The sequence below is a fragment of the Rhinolophus ferrumequinum genome, chromosome 18 (assembly GCF_004115265.2).
Source record: "Rhinolophus ferrumequinum isolate MPI-CBG mRhiFer1 chromosome 18, mRhiFer1_v1.p, whole genome shotgun sequence".
NCBI classification, from domain to species: domain Eukaryota; kingdom Metazoa; phylum Chordata; class Mammalia; order Chiroptera; family Rhinolophidae; genus Rhinolophus; species Rhinolophus ferrumequinum.
In genome coordinates, this window is record NC_046301.1 from 46,788,381 (window position 1) to 46,809,094 (window position 20,714).

At 34.6% G+C, this 20,714-nt stretch overlaps 2 protein-coding genes across 5 annotated transcripts in view; one reads left to right on the top strand and one right to left on the bottom strand.

The window, feature by feature from the left end:
• LOC117037930 (zinc finger protein 333) overlaps positions 1 to 20,714 on the bottom strand; it is a 1,118,586-nt gene that overhangs the window by 384,774 nt on the left and 713,098 nt on the right. The window lies entirely within an intron of this gene.
• Positions 1 to 20,714, top strand: part of TLL1 (tolloid like 1) — a 179,088-nt gene that overhangs the window by 20,779 nt on the left and 137,595 nt on the right. For 2 of the 4 annotated variants that reach the window (XM_033134461.1, XM_033134460.1), the window contains exon 2: positions 17,233 to 17,338. The exons of the other annotated variants lie outside the window; for them this stretch is intronic. In XM_033134461.1, coding sequence (XP_032990352.1) covers positions 17,317 to 17,338 — 22 coding nt within the window. In that variant the 5' untranslated portion in view covers positions 17,233 to 17,316. The remainder of the gene's footprint in view (positions 1 to 17,232; positions 17,339 to 20,714) is intronic. 4 annotated transcript variants of the gene reach the window in all.

Here is a 20,714-nt window from a genome sequence, read left to right on the forward strand (position 1 = left end):
GAGTTTTATATTTATTCTTCCTTAAACTTAGAAGTCCCAGATTTGGGAGTCCCAGGTTATCTTATTAGACTTTCCACCGTGGGTGTGCCTTGGACTGTGTCTTCTGGCCTCTGAGCCCTGCTTGACAATCCAAGAGTCATGTCAACCTAGCTTGGGAATTCCCTCTGTTGACAGCTGACTTTAGTCTTCTGCTTATCTTTCTGGATTCTTTCCTTCACTCAACCATGAAAATGTTTTTACTCATCCTGTCATATATCTAGGGAGATTTAAAAAATATTTTATTTCACATTTTCAGTTATGCAGGAAGCTCAGCCCCTCTACTTAGCCTGCCATGTTCGCAGAAACAGTCTCTAAAGAGGACTAAATGTTAAAAAGTTCTTTAAAATGTTACACATCATCATTTAAAACCATTTAATCATGGTGATTAAATGGCTGTATTTAAAACTCATTTATTATTATACTGGGGTGCCAAAAAAATGTGTGTGTATACATGTTTTAAGAAAGGAAAAAACTATTAAAATGACACTGATGGTAACCACTTTGAGCGCCTCTTGTAATTGCAGAAGTCAAACGTGACTTGTATTCATCTTTTGTTATCAGTATGTATTGACTATTACAATTTTAATACAGTTTTTTCCTTTCTTAAAATGTGTATAAATTTTTTGGCACCCTCTGTATATTAATTATAACCATAATGTCTTCTATGAGACTATATCATATATCTAATTTTGTTAACATGGGAATTTCATAATGATTAAGCTGCCATTTGTTTTAGCTGACTTTTTAGGATACATGAATTATTTATGAAGACTTCATTGTAAGTGTAAACATTTTTATGCCCTTCAGTTGAAAGGATTCAATTAAAATTTCATGGAGGAAGAATATCCATATGTAATTCAAACTAGCCATTGTGATTTTCAAGGGAAAGATACTGCTTGAGTGAAGCAGTATACGAGTTACCTATACTGACCAGTGATGCATTTAGGCAAATTTGATTATTCTTTAACCTGCAGTATTAGCTAAAATTGTCTCCCTAAATTTTCCAGTAAGGTAGATCAGGAATGTGTTTCTGCATCTTTTGATATTTAATGCATTCTGTTCTACTGATTTTGAAAAAAAAATAGAGAAGCAACTCACCATCATTTAATCTCTTCATTTTTTTTTAAATAATGTTTTTCTTTTTCCTTTTTATAATTTAAAATAATCAGAATTTCTTTAACCTCTTCTTACATGATTATTCAAATTTTTAATAATACAACTTTACCTTCAATTGACATTTACACTTATTCAAAATTTCCTGTATAACCTTTCAGTTACAGGGCCTCAAAGAAAATCTTATTCTTTAATTTGTAGAAATGTAGCTCTGAATCTGCTTTTCAAGTAGATTCAGATCTCCTCATATTAGAGGAGCTATAGTACTATTCTGAAATCCTGACGATTCCCAGTTATTATGCATAATCTATCTTGGAGCAGATGGTGCAAATACGTGAAGTTAGTGGTGGTGGTCTGTGAGTATGAATGGAAGTGAATGAGAAAGGTCACTTAGTGCACTACAATGTGTCAATCATTGACTCATTATGATTGCTTGAAAATATGCCATTAATGATTTCTTTGAATTAAGCATTGCTCTCTGTATGCCTCTTTTAAAACACAAATACTGTATGCTGGGTAAATATTAAGTCATTAATGTGAAAATCATTAATGTGAAAGATCAGACCCATTTCATAAATGTACTAGAACATAGAAAATAAGAAGGTGAAAAAAGCATCTTTGAGGATAACCCTAGCCGACTTCACAGTTTACTTTGCACAGCTCATAGTCTGGGTACCCCAATGACTCTCTTGCCCTTTAAACTTTTACATCCCTTATATTGTGCCTCTGCATTACGCTCATTCTTACTTAGCCTTGATCTGGGGTGTGGCTATAGAAATTCTTCTGATCTTTTTACTTTATGTCTTTCTTCAAGATGGTAGCTGTTTCCCTCAACTCCAGTCCTTCTCTTAGCTCCAAACTGTGCTTGCTTTTTGAGTCATTAGTGAGCATGGAAGCTAGTACTGAGCTTTTGAATGAGACTATCTCTTGATAGCCTTATAAACTTATACAGAATTATAATTTTTAAACTTCTTCTTTAGTAAGGTTTTCTATATGGAAGTTCACTACTTAAAGAAAACTTACTCCAACTGGAATGATTATGTTTATTGATATGAGATTAGATAAAATCTTAATAAATTCAAGCTACGTAAACTTCTGCTTCTGACTAGAATGGAGTAACAGGGACCAGATTTATCATTGTGCCTGAAGCAACCAAAATACTGGAAAAAATAGATTCAGTCTTGGGGAGCAATCTTTCCCAAGACATTGTGCATCAGGCAACAAAAGGACAGTGGTCTTTGGAAGATATGAAATAAGTGACATGTGCTCTATGATTGCCCCAGCTTACTATCTATAGAACAGGGTTGGAGAATGCAGTCAGAGACCAGAAGTCTCCCTGTGTTGAGATGGATCTGGGAATGCAGCGAGTCCAAGGCAGCTAGAGTTTGCAGGGCAAAGTTTCAGAGAAGAGAGAACTGCACAGAGAAATAATTTTGGAGACCTACAGAGAATCGCTATATTTTATTCAGCAGAGCATCCAACACAATATTCGGCTGACTACTGATTAGTGTGTGCATGTAAAAAGACTACCCAAGGCTCAGGAAATAACTACTCAAAAGGATAAAAGGGGAAGAAAATCCTTGGAGCTCTCACAGAGCAAGTTATAGTATTCTATTCTTACCAAACAGAGTGGAAAAAACTCATAATTTATTGGACATCAGGTAGAATACTGAAGAGAGTTTTTCCACAGTATTGGGAAAATACTTAGCTCTAGACTAAACACTGCTCTGGTCTTTACCTAACAAAGCTTGAAAAAAAGACCAGCAAGGATCCAAGTAACTTAACTGCTTCCCATAACAAAAGAGTATTTATGGGAATATAAACATATCCAACAACTAACAATTTACAACTTAACAAGTATTGCATCTGGCATCCAATCAGTATTGCAGCGTTGTTTTAAGAGGCAAAAACACTGGAAATGATGGGATTGTCTATCTTAGGAAAATAGTGACCAAAATATGTTATATGCTTAGTAGAGAATATAATGAAGATATTGGAGAGAATTTGTTAAGCATATATATATCTGTTAATCTAGAGAGTTATTCATAGTATCATAAATGAAAAAAAGCAAGTTTCCGCCCAAAACCTACCAACAAAAAGTATATATTTGTTGATATATTTGTTACATATAAGAGATACAGAAATAAATAGAAAAAAATATGAAAATATACGTACCAGGCTGTGGTGTTTGTTACCCGAGGAAATGGAATTGGAGTGGGGTGTGGAGACTCTCTATATATTTTCTTTCATATAATTGAATTGTTTTACCTATAAAATAAGCATAAAGTATCTTGTAGTTTTCCAAAATTCAAGAAACTTAAGAGGAAAAAAATAATGACAAAGAATATATAAGCATGTTAAAGATTTTTATAATATAAAATAACAGCGTAGCAATATTAATTTAACTGTATGCTATGATTGCAATTTATAACAATGAGATACGCATGTGGATAAGGACTGGTAAGAACTTCAGAGTTTTTTTTTTTTAATAAGAGTGATAGATATATGTACACTTCCCCCTTTTATATATCTGAATGTTTGTAAGCATGATAATGATAGTTCTAACATGTAAAGTATATAAAATATAGATGAATGTAGAGAATTGTAGATGAGAAAATGTAAAAATGAAAGGCTATGAATAGTTTTTTTTCATTTTCCCCAAACTTTATGTAATGTTATACTGTCTTTAGAATAAAAAGAAGCTCAAAACCCAACTGGGCTTTGAGAACAGGAAATATGATTCACAATGAGGAGAAAAATGAACCAAATAAAAATGTCTCAGAAATGATACAGATGATAGAACTAGTAGACAGAGATATTAAAATAATTATTATAAAAATGGTATTTTATATGCTCAAGATGCTAGGAAAAAAATTAACATGTTATGTGTATATTTTTATGAAGGACATAAAAATACCCAAATCAAATGTCCAGAAATGATATATCCAATGCCTGAGATTAAAAATATACTGGATGGTATTATCAACAGATTATACATTGCATAAGAAAAGATTGATGACCTTGAATACAATACAAGAAACTATGCAAAATAAAATACAAAGAGAACAAAGACTTTACAAACATAAACAGAGCATCAGTGAGCTGTGGGACAACATCAAGTGGCTTCATTTGCAAGTAATTGGATTTCCTGAAGGAGAAGAGGTAAATCAGGTTGGAGGTGGTGTGGCAGAACAAAATCTAGAAAACGATTTGAAGAAATTACGACTGAATATTTCTAAATCTGATGAAAACAATAATCTATAGATTCAATAATTTCAACAAACCCCAAGTACAAGAAACATGAAGAAAACTGCACTATGTCACATCATAATCATATTTCTTAAATCCAGTGATAGAGAAACTATTAAAGAAGCCAGAGAGAAAAGAACGCATTATGGAAGGACATACAAAGGAGTTATATATGGAGGAGCAAAGATAAGCATGTCGGCAGATTTCTCATTGCAACGCGAGCTACTAGACAGTAGAGCAATGTCTTCAAAGTACTGAAGAAAAACATTTCAAACTTAGAGTTCTTTACCTCGTGAAAATAACTTTGAAAAATGAAGGTGAAATACTTTTTCAGACATAAAAAAGCTGAAAGAATTTATCACTGTTCACCTTACTCTCCATGTCCTTTGAGATGGCAAAGGACACTAGCTGAAACTGAATCTACTCAAAGGAATGAGGAGCACGGGAAATGGTAACTACATTGGCAAACAAAGACTTTTTTTCATTGTTTAAATACCTTTCATTGTTTAAAACTTTCCTTCTGCCCTGTCTTATATGTCTCATTTCACAAAGGATTTGGTGTACTATGTTCCCCCTATGTATTGTGACTTGCCATACTCCCATTTAGTTTTTAACTCCTGGGCCATAATTACCTTGTCACTTCTCCTTCCCTATTGTTTTTTCTGTTTGCTGGCATACTCTGCTTGCACTCCTTCCCTCCCTGGAATTAAAAACACACAAAGCTACTTTTATAGAAGTGAGATTTGGTTCAAATTATCATCAAATACAACATCGAAGGGGGCATAGAATAATTAAGAGTGATAAATATATTGGAAATGGTTAGGATTAAGGGCTGAAGTAAAGAGAGAGTACCCGTGTGTTAAAATCAAAGTTATGATTCCTAATCTGTTTTCTAAAAGCATCATCAGTTGCTTTCCTGATTCATTCCTCAGACTCTTACCAACGAGAGACACCACTAATGTCCAGTGAGAAAGATACCCTCATTATATTGTAGGAATGATGCTGCTTGTCTTTTTAGAGTAATAATGCTACAGTGCATTTCTAGGACAAGAGCGTTTCCAAAACGTTATAGTTCAGGAATCAGCAAAGTGCTGACTTGGTTTTACAAATAAAAGTTTTATTAAAAAAAAAAGTTTTATTGAAACACAGCTATGCCCATTCTTTTATGCATTGTCTATGATGGCTTTCATGCTACAACAGCAGAATTGAGTAGGTGCGACCACTAGAGTTAGTATGAACCTCTTGCAGCCTAAATTATTTACATTCTGACCCCTTAAATAAATGTTTACTGACCCTTAATTAAAATTGATAATAGTGAATATAGCACTTACTATGTATCAAGTTGTTTTAATATATTACGTAAAACTATTAATTCTAATACTCATAAAAGTCCTATTAAATAGATAATGTTTAAAATACCAGTGTAACAGAGGAAGCTGAGAGTGGTTAAGTAATTTGTCCTACTGCGTTTCCCCAAAAATAAGACCTAGCCGGACTATTAGCTCTAATGCATCTTTCGGAGCAAAAATTAATATAAGACCTGGTATTTATTATATTATATTATATTATATTATATTCAGTCTTATATTAAAATAAGACTGGGTCTTATACTAATTTTTGCTCCAAGAGACACATTAAAGCTGATGATCCGGCTAGGTCTTATTTTCGGGAAAACATGGTAAGTCACAAAGCTAGCAAGTGGTAGGGCCAGGATTTGAACAAAGGTGGCTCGACTCCAAAGTCCGGGCTTTTAACAGCTGTCTCATACTGCTGCTCAATTGAAGACATAAAGAAAGTACAGAATTAAAACACAGACAATCCAGCACATAGAATACATGGTGAATTTGTGGTGGACAACCAACCAATTTAGGTGAAAAGCAGGGAATTATTTAAATTATGAGGAAGAAAATAGGATATATTTAATTAATTTTAGATTAATTATTGCAGTTTCTTCAGGCTTATCCATGGAAGAATGATTATGTGATTAGCCAGTTTGAGAAAAAAATTAGTTTTATTCACCCTTAGTAAATTAGATCTTTGAACTAGGCCTACAGTTCAGTTTAGTAATTTTATAAGATAGCAGACTCAGGTTTCTTTTTTCAGCTTCTCTCTTTCTCTGTTTTGTCTCTCTTTTTTTTTTTTTTTTTTTTTTAATTCAGTGTCATATCCGTGGAACTGTTCCACCAAGGAATCAAAATCATTTCCAAAATTTTAGTTTCACAACTTTGAGTTTTCCTTAAACCTGTTTTATATTTTCTGCATCACTGTAGTAGAGAAATCAGTAAGCATTTACTTCAGTAATTGTTTGCAACTAAAACATGTGAAACAAAACAGGCTCAAGAGGTTCTGACAGCTTGCTTATTTTTCTTGAAACTATTTGAGTTTGGATTTTTGACACAGTGGCCTCAAAAAGTTTAAAAATTATAAACATACAATTTGGTAACTGTTTCTCCTTATGGAGATTATACTTGTGACCAGCATTTAGCATGAAATAATATTTAAGAATATGTCACAGTTATGCTTTTATTAAAAGACCATCATGCCACAGCTTTATTCATTTTTGGACTCAAGCCATAATGTTCCTTCTCTTTCAGAGCCGTACTAGATATTTCTTTCAGTATGGGAAGCATGAGTTTTGTGCATCATGAGATGTTAAAGCAATTCCTGTTCATTGAATCCCAATAGTGATATCAGTAATAAAAATGTGTGCATTTTCTTTTACCAGGCACCGTGGGATATGTGAAGAATTAAAGAGTATCTTGGAGAGAGTGTGTTTTCCTGCAAAGAGATTATAGTATGGTCAGGAGTAATAGAATAAGTATGTAGATGACTATAAAACAAATGCAGAGTAAGGTCAGTTTTATATAAGACACCTTATAAATTTGTGAAAGGTTAAACAGCACTACAATTTTGAAATACCTGTTTGAGACAATAATATAAGTTGATATGAAATATAATAAATCTTTGCAACAAACATTGCTGTAGGACTTTAAGAGATATTCTTTTACTAGTTCACCTTGAAAGTGCTTTACAAGTAGGTGTGAACTAGGGTTTTAGATAGGAAGGATTAGATGATAGTGAATACTAAATATTTCTATAGCACTTGGATTTTTTTCAAACACTTTCATATATCTAATCTGATTGTATAACAGCTTCATAGAACACATGGTATTGATATTCTCACTTTAAAAGTAATTTGATACAGTGTCAGGTGGATACTAGACTTACCAGAGTGATCATTTTGTAAGGTATATAAATGTCTAATCACTATGTTGTACACCTGAAACTAACATACTGTGGTCTGTGAACTGTAATTGGAAAATAAATTAATTTAAAAATTTTAAAAAGTAATTTGAGAGTAAGAGGAGTTAGATGGTTTATTTGTACACTGGTAAATGGTGGAGGTGCTATTTATACCCAGGTCTTCCTCTAAGTTTTGTATTGTACCCACCATTAAATAGAAAAGTGGAAAAGCACTAAGAGTAGAAAGCACCAAGCTAGACTCAATCTGCCTGGAACTCAGGTAAAGGGCTTGGAAATTAGACTGGGAAGTAGAGAGGTTCTAGATTCTGAAGCTCCTTAAATGCCTGAGAATAGATTGGAGGTAGGAGCAGGGCAAGAGAAGATGAGGAGATTGTTGCAATAATATAGACCAGTCATGGTTGTGGCAAGGGGCAGAGTATTAGTAAGGAGGGTGGAGGGAAGCATTTAGATTCTGGATACATTCTGGAGACAGAGCTGACTGGGTATGCTGATGAATGGAATATGGGGGGGTGGCGGGGAGAGAGAGAGAGAAATGGCTCCAAAGTTTAAAACTTTAGCTTAATGAGATGGGGAACACTAAGAGATGAGCAGATCAGAGATGATTTTCAGATGTGTGGAGTTGAGATGCCAATTAGATATCCAAATGGTTATATCAAATTAGCAGTTGGACACGTGAGTTTGGAGTTCCAAGGACAGTCTAAGTTGGAGATAGGAATTTAGGAGTCATCAGAATGCAGATGAACTTCTAATGGTGAATTAGGGTGATATACCCAGGGCAATGACTGTAGATAAAGAAGAGGCCTAAGAACTCACTTCTGGGATACTTCAGCATTTTGCGTTCTTGACGACGAGGCGGAGCCAGTATGGAGCTTGATGTTCATGCAGTTGCTTTAGAATAATCTGAAAGGAGGCTGCTGAGTGTGGGAAAAGCTGTAAGGGCATGTTGAAACGGAACTTAAAAGCAACTTAGATATTTTTTTCTAGACCATGCTATGGGACTAATGGTATGTTAGGTAAGAAAAGTCCATCATAAAACACTGTAGTGATTAAACATTATTACTTGTTGGATGAAGCAATGTTTATTTAGTTGTCCTGATAATAGAATGAGAGGAAAGTAGCAGAGTCATTACCCTCATTTCTAACTTTAGGAAACAAAGACCTGAGAAGTTGATTGAGTTACTTGTGATTTTACAAGTAGTGGTGGCACGATTTTTTGTTGTTGTTATAAATGTCGAGTTAATTTTCAATACCTGCTGTAGTCCCTCTTGGCAAAGAGCTTGCTAAATTTCTAGATTGATATATTTTATAAGCAGGAACAAATTAGGGACCCAAATAAAGTAAAGTAATTGATGCTAAGGAAAATGACAAGAACATTTAGAACACAAACAGTGAGATGCTCTATAAGGCCATGAGGAATCATGGTGTGGGTAAAACAAAACAAAACAAAAAACCACTAGACTGAGAATCAGGGAATTTGGATACCAGTCCTGGCTGTTTAACTTTCTGAAAGCATTGAAACCTATTTCTCAGGGATTAGTATGTTGCTGAGAGATAAGTATCATATAGGAAAAGATTTGTAAGCAGATTAAATAGTCTGAGAAGACACATATATCAAGCAGTAATTTCTGGGGAACACACTGGGCTTGCAGGGGCAACAAAAGGAGACTTATATTTTCTTCTTTAGTATCGTTTGATTGGTTTTTGATGAACAAGTCTTACTGTCTTTATTTTCATCCCAAAATAAAAGTGAGTGAAAACTGTAAGACAAAATTTATTTAAGCAATTTCTAGAAACATTGATAGAAAGATGTAGTTCATATCCACTTGATCTTTAAGTCTGTTTCTCCTATAAAATTAGGGACTTTGATCAGAGTCCCTGAAACCAATTCCAACTCGAGCATCTTGTGGAGAGCCACAAATTTCAAGATATGGGGCACTTCCCTTACTATTATGTAATATGAAAGTGAATCTTTGAACCTATTGTATTCCAGAAAATCAGGTTAACTGAAATGCCCTGGTACACTGAAATGCTGAAATTGTAATTTGGATCAGTACCTACCATAAGTAATTGAGTACAATAATACATTATTTCAGATAACCATACCAAACACTTGATCTACCCATCATCTAATTTTACATGGAAGGACATTGGGGATTATCAAGATTTATTCACATACCCATGATCACATAGCTGCTAAGTGATGAAACCCAAGGCTGAGTCCTAAGCCTGAAATCTTAATCACTAAATACATCTGATCTCTCAGTCTTTTGCTGTGTACACCTTCCTTGATGTGAAGGAAGTAATGATTTATTTTAGTTTTCAAAGTGGGAAAATCAGAGTTTGCTTGATTTTTGTCAAGTGCCTCACTTCTGAACCCCCTTTCTTTTCAAGTTAATTTTTTCAACATAGCTAAGTTAATGGCTTATACATCTTCTTGCTGCGCCTCATGTGATATTACTTTACCCTCTTATTCTTCTATCATAAAATGCATTGCCCAAATTTTAATGTTTCTGAAGCACAAATGTCTTACAATTTATGGGTCTGTTTGATGTAGCAGTATTTCTTTTTTTTTTTCCTATAGAAAAACTAAAGTCAAAGATGTTCTTAACAATGACATTGTTTCTGAATCCAGAAAGTAGGGCAACAGACTTTCTGTTGGCTGCACTGTTGCTGCCCTTAACGGTCTCGGGATCCATACATTAAGTTTCCTGAATATCTTCCTGGTTCTAACCTACTGTCTTATTTAGACCTTCAGCTTGATTCTCTGACTTCCATCTCTCTCTCAATTGTCAGCCACAGAGCCTCCTAGATCTGACCTACTCCTTTGTACCTTCCTAATTCTCATTCCAAAACTCAAATTGCTTTGGCTGCTCTTCTGGTTTTCTACTCAGTTTCTATGACCTATGTGAATAGCTCTCAACCCTGTCAGAGTATCAGAATCACCTAGAGAAAAAAAATAATAAATTTCAGATTCTACAGTACAGATCAGAAGTGCAAAACCAGTTGCTTGAATTGGGACCTGGAAATTTATATTGAAAGTAGTGCTTTCATGCACAGCCAGACTGGGACTCCCTACCCTTGTGATATCTTGACCTGAAGCAGGTGCCCATGTAGGTTTTCTCCCATGTAGGTTCAGTGGTCTGGTTTCTTCACCCGCTATTGGGAGTTAAGGAATTAGACATCATTCTGTGATGGCATCTTGATTAGAAACTTTCTTATTGAGAATTTTAATAAGAAGTCATTCTAATCTCCAAAAAATGTATCTGTTTATACTTATGTGAACACATCATATAGTAAGTTACATTTAGAATAATATTCCCCGTAGAAGTGCTCATTTTATGTATAACAACAACAAAAAAGTTTTGGGTTCAGTTTTTTTCTCATTCTTTTTCTCTTCTTTAATCAAATATAAAACACTTTATGCACTGGTGCTTCAAGCAAATATATATATATATATGTGTATATATATACATGGTTAATCATCATCAAAGCACATGACTGAAGTAATCAATGTTTACTCCAAACAGTTTTGGAAATAAGAGATTTCAGCCCATTTCCCAGTGGACACTTTTTGTGTTTGAATAACAAGTATATATCATTGATATTTTTTTAATCCTCTTTAGTACTTGAGTTTGTTACAATGAAAATATTCAATGAGAATAAAGTTATTTATGTTAATTATCTTAGTGAATATTTAATAACTGTCTACTAAATGCTAAGAATCTTATTAGGTACTAGAGAGAATCACGGTTTATGTCTTCCTGTTGTTGACTAGTATCTATTTTTATTGTGTGAAAAAGAGTGTTTTCAGAGTCAAGTGTTCTTGATTGGCACCTCATGTTATTTTCCTCTGAGACAGCACACACAGATTACTTTTTGAACTATGGCTTAATTACAAAGAACTGCTTAAAGCAAATAAAATGATATATAATTCATTCAGGGCAAAGCTGATCCTGCTTAGGTATGAAAGTCAACTTAAAAATATGTTAATACTGTGTTCCAAAACAGAATCCCCTGTTCCTGAGCTTTTCCTCCTGCATCTTACCCTTAATTTGCAGTTGTGCAAAATAACAGCTGTCTCATCGTCGCCATTTAAACTGAGGTCCTATGTAAAACACTTATATTGTAGTTTATAATTATTTGCAGCATACACTGGGGAAGTTCCAAAACTGTAAGAAGTCAATGCAGTAAAAACTCCATAATCCTTTCATTCTTCACCTTCTTTAGTTCCTTATAGTACCAACACGAAATGATGTTTAAACTCTTTTCAGGAATGTTTGTTTATTTCTTTTTAAAATATGCATTACCTTCATTGGATTTTCTGTTTAGCTTTCACCTTTTGCCATGTGTAAAATGTTCATAGGGTTTGTTTTTCCTTTGTGACCCCAGAGAACAACAGGCTCTACTAAAAAATGTTATACGTATTAAGATTTGGAGAAGTCTTGAGCTTACTTGTGTTACTTTTCCTAGATTTTCTTTCTAAATGCACATTTATAATTTTTGGAGCCTATGAAATGCACTTTGTATCACTGTTTAAACCTGCAGAGTACTTTGAATTCAGGAAAGGTATCTGAAGGCTTGATGTTTAAGTCAGTTCAGTGTTACCTGAAAGAGAGACCGGGCAATCCTCCATTGAGACAGACAGATGTGCCGGGATAACAAGCATGGATAACGACAATGTCCTAGTGAAGAATGTGAACGGTCTGAGATTCTTGTAGACCATTCTTACAGGCTCCTTGCCGGGTTAGCCTGCCTCGATTTCACAGATGCTGTCAGAAGCTTTTGTTTCAGAGACAAAGACCTTTTTCACGCGTAGCACAACAAACTATGAACTTCAGGTTTCTGTTGAGTTCTCTTTGTACCTAGGTCCTTTGGGGGTACCCTGGAGTGAGCCAGGTGGATGGTGCTACTGCAGAGGATTCATGTCACAACAGGGGGATCCCAGAGTTTAGGCAACTCTTTTATAATTAACTACAAGCGAACCTGTCCAAATTTTACCCTGGAGAGAGATGTGATACTGCTCAGCAAACAAATTTGCCCACTGCCCTATCTGTCTAGGCTGTTCTGTATACAAAAATCCTTGAAAAGATGGTGTAGAATGCAGGACTTCAGTAACTTCAGCTCACAAGACATGCGCCCAAGAGACCCCTGGAGAATTGTCTCCCAATGGTCCTGAGCAATGAATATGCTCGTGTTGGCCTCTATTCCTACCAGAATTTCTTACCCTGTCCACTAATTCTAGTTTTCTTGAGTTTGCCTTGGAGTATATCTCTTTCTATCATCTTTATCCTAGGCAAAAATGGTGATTAATAGTCCAGCTCAAACATAAATCACTAGAAGTACCGAGTAGAGGAGCAGCTCATCATAGATGAGGCTATTTCATACTATATGGCAAGTGATATGGGCCTTTTGGAGGTTCCAGGAACCATGTTAAATAATAATAGCCTAAACTGGAATTTCCTTTTAAAGAAGGTAGTCTGAAAAAAAACAAAGCACCAGAGAAATAAGGTCCAGCTATTCAAGTAGGACTATATAACTAGTGAGAACAGGATTAAGTCTTTCTGTAGTTTGAGTTAAATCTTGTTAGGATGGCATAAGATGATAGATAGAGTGATCTGATGAACTACAGGTTTGTATCTTTCTTTGCAGGTATGTAATTGCCTGCAGGAAGATGGAGCTTTTGAAATGAATTTTGTGTTAACTGTTCTTATCATTGTAGTGCTGAGGATTATTTATTTACTCAGTATTACCAGCTAGAAAACTGAGGCCCAGGAAGTCTGGGAGGCTTGCCTAATGTCATGCAAGATGGAAGAGCAGAGCTAACCTCTGATGTCTCCCCATAGGGCATGTGTTTACTCAAAAGGTGCACATTATGTTAAGGTCAAAATGAGAGAATGAGGGGGTGGGGGGACAGAGAGAGAGACTGACTGATCTCAGCAGCAGTTGTAATCCTCTATGTATAGAAAACTTTACTTGTCACTGTAAATACCTACCCAAATTAGTATTGTATTTGGGAAATTGCCAAAATGAATGAAGGTGCATTTCAGTTTATGACTAGAGTAGAAATATATTAAATGCCATTCAAAATCCCTTTAAAAAGATGGATATCTGAGCTGCAAATACAGGATTGCCTTAAGTACAATACACAAACAATTAAACCGATTGTAATTTACCATTGAAACTTTCAAGCATTGAGACATTGGCCTTGTTTCATGTTTGGTGAAAGGCAGAGACTGTCAGAGTGGTTTTACTACTTTCACCTGTAGTCGGAGGCTTTGGCCATATAGAGCTGGAAGGGAACTTAGCAAGTATTTGCTGGGATGATTTTCTCCCCTTTGGGGAGCCCCAAGTTCTTGGAACCCTGAGGCAGGACAGAAGGACCCCCCTGAGAATGAAGATCTTCACTTCTACTAATTTCTAATCAGAGCCACTATATTTACCATATCTGGGCTTCTGTTACTTAGAAAACAAACTCAAAAAGTCACCAATATAATATTTTATATCTTGATAGGAGTTTGGGTAGATGTATTTATTAAAACTAAGTGAATATGCACTTAAGATTTGTGTGTTTTATTATACTTGCATTTTATGTATATAAAAAAACTAAACAATTACAGAACTCAATTGTATCATGCTGAAGTATTTATGGGGAGATGTGCTGATGTCTGTGATTTACTTGGAAATGGACCAAAAATAAGGTGGGTGGATGGAGGGATACACAATGAAGCAAAGATACTAACATGTTAATGCTAGAATGTAGGTGAAGGGTGTATAGGTGCTTACTGTATGATTCTTTCAACTTTACTATGTTTGAAAATTTTCTTAATGAATTATTTGAGGTAAAACTCACCAATATAGTGCACCCATCTCATTTTCATAAACAAGGAAAGTGAGGTTCAGGGAGAATAAGATTATATCATTGGCAGAGCAAGAACTAGAACCAAAAAATGTTCGAAGAACTGGTCCTGCTTCTTGACTTTATATTCAAATTTGAGTATTTACTCCAAAATTCCTTTATTTAGATCTTAGGAAAACTATGAATATTATCCAAGATGAAAAAAGGCATTCTATAGGATTATTGAAACTCCTACTTCCAGGAAGATATTCTTTTTCCTTTCTTTTTTGTTTGTTTTTCATTCTGGTAGCATTGAGGATATTTTTATGCTTCTTGTAGTTTAATGCATTAGAAATGATTGTGAACGATGTATTTTATAAGTATTTTTGAGCCAAGTTTCCATTCTGTTTTCCATTTACATATAAATAAATACTTATGGTATTTCTTGATCAATATATTCCTTTGAAAATATATAAGCAAAGGTAAAACTTTTTAAGAAAAGGTCCATGAACTTTACATACGTTTTTCTGAAGTCTTTTCTGGGAGAAAAAAAAAAGGCTTGTCTTCTGCTGTTTCGTGTAAGTCATAATGTGAAAGTCTACCTAAAAATGACTTCTTTACTTTTATACTCTTCTATAACATTTAGAGGGTAAGAATTTCTGGAGTCAAGACTGCCTTAGGATTAAATTCTGGTTGTGATATTTCTAAGTGTGAAAACTTGGGGAAGTTACTCAAATTCTCTGAGCCTTTTTTCTGAGGTATAGAATGGCAATAATAGTATCCTACAGATACAGTATTTAATAAAATCAGTTATTACAACTTTTGTTAGTGGTAACCTTAGAGTTTGCTAGTGAATGACTTATATATAATATTTTATATGTATATTTTGTTTCATTTACTTTTTATAGCTGACATTCATTTTTACAAAGGACTGTGCTTCTGGATATTTATAGGATATACATCTTCACTTGTCCTGTCAATAAAGCATGCATACTGTGATTCTTATAATTGTTTGCAAAAAAGCATGAGTCATCTATAAAGCCCATTTTAGTTAAGATTGGATTTATTTATTGCCTAAATCTGTTGTCCTTTGACTTTTTTGCTTTCTCAGATTTTAGTCTTGATTACTGTTTTCAGCTTCCTCCCTAAAATTCCAAAATGTAAGAATTGTAGGATTGCAGACTTGTACAACTCAAGAGTGAGCAATGTAGAATTCTGAAAGAGTGACAAATTCAAATTTTGGCCATTACTGTGACTTTAAATAATTGCAATTTAAAGATGCTATTTTCTCATATTAAGATATTGGTGTTAATTGCAGGCACAAGTTCAGACTAATGAAAATGTTAGTTGCAAAGTGATTGGATAAATATATTTTATCCACCCCAGCATACATATACATTTAAGATAATAGTATATCATTTGATAGAGAATAAAATGTTAAGGTTATATTTACTATACTTCAGTAGTTGTATAATACTTTCTGTTCTATCATTTAAAATCTTTTTAAAAATAATGTGATATTAAAAGATGATGAAATGAGCTTATGGTTCAGAATCATCCATTTGGACGGCTGGGAGGAAGCTTTGAGATCATCTGGAATTCTAGACTCTTGGTTTTTAATCCTTGTTTCGTGGAATTAAAAAAAATACTAATGTTTAGTCATATTCCAGATGTATTAAATTAGAATCTCTGTGAATGGGGCCTGAATAATGCGAGTTTTCAGAACCGTCCATAATGTCAGTGTCAGAACCATCCACCTGTTTTGTTTGTTTGTTTGTTTGTTTGTTTGTTTGCCAGCATTTAGCAACAGAAAACTGCTCTAGATCTTGGTAAAGTCATACAGCTATTTAGCTTCAGAACTGAAATAGCATCATGGTTTTCTCTTAAACCAGTGGTTTTTCCGGTCTCCCACACTGCTTTTCTTTGGTTAGTCCAGACAGTGTATTTTTCTTAAAAAATTTTTTTAATGATTTTATGTTGTTGTAAAAGCCCTTGTGGTAAACAGATCATGTGTAGTAAGGTCTTATTTTGGTAGCTGAGCCTCAGGAATATCATACATTTGTATTTCCTGAAACACTGGGGAGTGACTGAAGATATTGGCACATCCCCTGTATCCCTGAATTTGACTGGTTGAGCGGCTCCATAAGTAGAGTTTTCTATGGCCAGGAGAAAGTATAGTGGCACTTCTAGTTGGTTACTCTAAGTTTTATGTCCTAGATACTAATTAAATTATATTCTACTTTTTTTCCAGTAATAATGGAATATATGTATATTAGATGAGTTTTAGTTATGGGACATATAATGTTTATTTTTAAGATGGTAGAATAAACAAATATATTCTGTAATTAAAGCTCATTTAAAATAATTATTTTATGATACTAATTCTCATGATTTTGTTCTTATTTCCAAACAACAATATAATTCATATACTCGCTACCATTAATTGGCTTTCTGTGTGTTCCATAATTTTTAAAATTATGGAGTTATAATATTATGCCAAGCTAATTTCCAAATGAATGGCAATATGGAAAAATGTGTTTATAACCCTTTTATGATATATTCTTTGGATAAATACAGTTTATTCTAGGTTCTCATCGCCATTTCTCGCTGTGGTAGGATAATGTTATAGTCTCAAATGGCATGTGGCCAAACATGGATGCAGTGTTGGTGCCTCTTGAAGGCCTTGTTTAAAACACTCACTCTGGGATACTACTGTGCTTCTTTACTTCCAGACTGACCACTGCTCTAAGCAGTGTTGGGGCAATGCCTGGGCTGCCCGAGCCCTTGAAGTTCAAGAAGAAGCACCTGGACTTCTCATGATGGGAGGTCAGAGTCAATGTAAGTGACTTCCTAATTTGGGGGGCTAAATCCCTTCAGTGATTTAGATCTGTATGAAGTCAGCCATATAAATGATTGTTTCCAGTGTGTGTTTTATGTCATCATCATACCCCAAAATAATGCCATTGACCTAAAATAAAACTTTAGAAGTATTTCTCAAGTAATAAATCCTGTTTCCTTAGGATTATCTGTACATAGTTTCAATCCTGTGAAAACATTATTTTGAGGAAATTGGAGTCACTTTGAAATTTTGCGTCAATTATAATTTAGAGAAAACTTAGAAACTTTCTTGGACATTAAAGCTGAGCACAAATGGACTCATAAATGCATACATAAGTGGACAAGACTGCAAAATTTACATCTTTGAGACTAGTTTTAATTTTGATATATTTGAGCATTGTTGGTGATCATTGTTGCTCAGTACAGATTTATTTGTTTTCAGTGATGTTACTTCATGGATTCCCAACCATGTAGGAATTCCCAAAGATAACAACTCAGTAAACCGTGTCAGAAAATACTTGGTATGTGTACAAATGGATAATAGAAATAGTAGAAATAATGTCCATTTGTGGTAAATTACAGGAGACTAAGGCTGGACTTTTTCTTTAGGCCAGAATAATGAAGTTATAAATGATGCTTGCATTAAGATGGAATTTTCATTATGAACAGAAATAAGAGGAGAAAACAATGAAAGAATAGAAAATATTAGAATACTGTGAAGTTTTATTCTCATCAAGCCTTGAGGATCTAAATCTCTTTTTGAAGTTTTTTCATACAGTTTATAAGTTGTAAGATAATGATGTTTAAAGATAATGAGAAGATAATTTCTCTTGTACAGTTGAATTCTAGAACTCTTGTGCAAAATTAGCATACTTAACTATATAGAAGAGAAAACAAAGTTCTACAGTAAGTAAAGATTCAAATTGGGTTCTGTTTTTCTGCCTAATAGCTTCGATCTAACTCTGGTAAACATATCTTAACTGATAACATACAAATTGATGTTTTGTGCATCGCTACTTTCCTTAATTGAAATCATCCTATAAAGTATTAAAATAATGAGTACTGGAAAGAACATGGTACATAGAGCAAAAAGCCCCGGATATATTTTAAGTACTCATTCCCCGGTTTACTAGAGTGTCATTTAAGTTCTCTGAGAATCAGATCTGGTTACCTGTGTTCTCTAGCCTCCTAGGTGGTTGTGAAGACCAAATGAGATTATACACGTGAAAGTATTATGTTGGTGCAAAAGTAATTGCGGTTTTTGCAGTTTTTGACTTTTTAAACCTCAATTACTTTTGCACCAACCTAATACTTTAACTATAGTATTTTAAGCTGTAGAAAATTTGTTAATTTTTTGCATGTAACTCTGGGACAAGACATTTAAAATAATCTAAATATTTTATCCAGTGACTTTAAAGAAGGTTGTCTCCTTTATATAACTTTCATTTTTTTAAAAAGAGCAAGAAACAAAGTAATTATTATATAGTGGGCTGAAATACGTGGCATAACAACATCAAAATACTTACGAATGGCAGCTTTAGTTCCCATGGCATATCTTGGAATCAGACTGTCTTGATTAGCCTTCCTTCCTGTCTCTCCTCTGCCCTTTCTGTAATTTCTCCCACTTCTGCCTCTCCCTTTCTCCATTCTATCCCCTCACCTACTTTCCAAGGTTGGTAGGACTTTCTCAGCTGTTTCCTGACCTTAAGTTTTATCCCCTGTGGACCGTCTTCTTTATTGGTGTTATATCACTTAGATATCCTGGCAGGTTTTGTATGAAGTTTTTTGACATCTTTCCCTTGATGTTTTGTAGTTAGACAGGGTGACGCTCTAAGCTGCTGGACCAGAAAAAGGAGAGCAGGCTTTGGTCTCCAGTGAGTAATAAAACCAGAGGTAGTGTTGACAGGTGTGTATAGCCGCACTTCAGCTGAGACTGTTTCTTGGTTTGAAACTCGTTAGCTATATCTGTCATTACCATTTACAGTTAAAAAAATTTTTTTAAAGCCACAACACATGTTTAGAATGAAAACTAGAGAAGAGCAGAAACAGAAAGGTAATGCATGAAATGGAAAGTAAGCAGAGTTGAGAAGAAATATATAGAAACCTGAATGGTATTAAGACGGCAGGAAAGGTGAATTTGTTGGAGATGAGAGGAAAGCTGTTGGATGAGTGAGAAAGGCAGAGACCTCATTTTACCAGGGTTGCTCTGGATGTCAAGACTGATTTTAGAAAAGCTGACTGCGGCTCTGGAACTCAAGGGAACAGTGCACACCAATCGACCTCTGCCAAGAATACTGGAAAGGGAGAAAAAGGCCTAAAATGAATGGGTAACAGGAGGCAAGGAACTCATTTATCTTGGCACTCACAGTTTAAATATTATAAACTTAAGAGGAGTATCTGTTTTAAAAATAAACTTATTAGCATCAAATACTTGCTATGATTCTTTGTTATTGGTTGTTTTTAAAATCTGTAGTTGAAAGTGGTTAAGAAAGCTCAGTCTTTGCATGAACATTGTTTACCATTCTGTAATTATAATGCAGAAAATTGGGATTACTTTTTCTCCATTATTCCCTTTCCTTCATTTCTTTATTACAATTATTCTTTCCTTTCCCTGCCTTTCTTTCTGTGTCTCTTTCTTCTTCCTTTCTTTCCTTGTTTTTAATTCTCTGGCCCCAAGATTTTAGGATGATTTCTTTAGACTTAAAAGCTCTAACTTGACAATGGGACATCTCAGAATGATTCTTGTTAGATGTATCAATTATAAGTAAAATCAATCCAAAAGAGATTCATGTGCCACCTGGAATTTTCAAATTTTCCCTGTTGCCTAAAAAGGCTGATATCGGTAAAGACATAAAAGTTAAAAACCAGAGCATTACTTGAATAATTCGGGCTATTTTGTTCGGGCTATTTAATTAGGCTATTTTGTCTTATGATTTTCAAAATGTACAGATATGTAAAAATTGGAAATTGTGGAATGTGATCTTTAGACAGAGCTGACTCTTTACTGAGGGTCAAGAGCTGATAGCCAGCAGAAGATTGAAGACGGTCAGCCTCTGGTCACTGGAGATTCCTTCCTTTGCCTGGTCTGCCACATTTGAGTAATTCCTGAGCTGCTGTAATGTACCTCTTTCTCTCAGGGATATCACAAACTAGCTTGTTCTTGTCTTTAGATAAATTACAAAAAAGTGCCTCCTCTGAGCAGAAGAGTTGTCACAAAGTACTTTTTCTTTCAGGTGTGGCTCAGCACTGAGGCTGGTCTGGATTTAGGCCCCCTTTGTCACAAGGAACTGTTGTACACATACAGATAATATGACCCTAGGCAATAGGCCTATTTCCAAGCCACAGGGCGATGGGAAAATGGGAAATTTCCCCAACA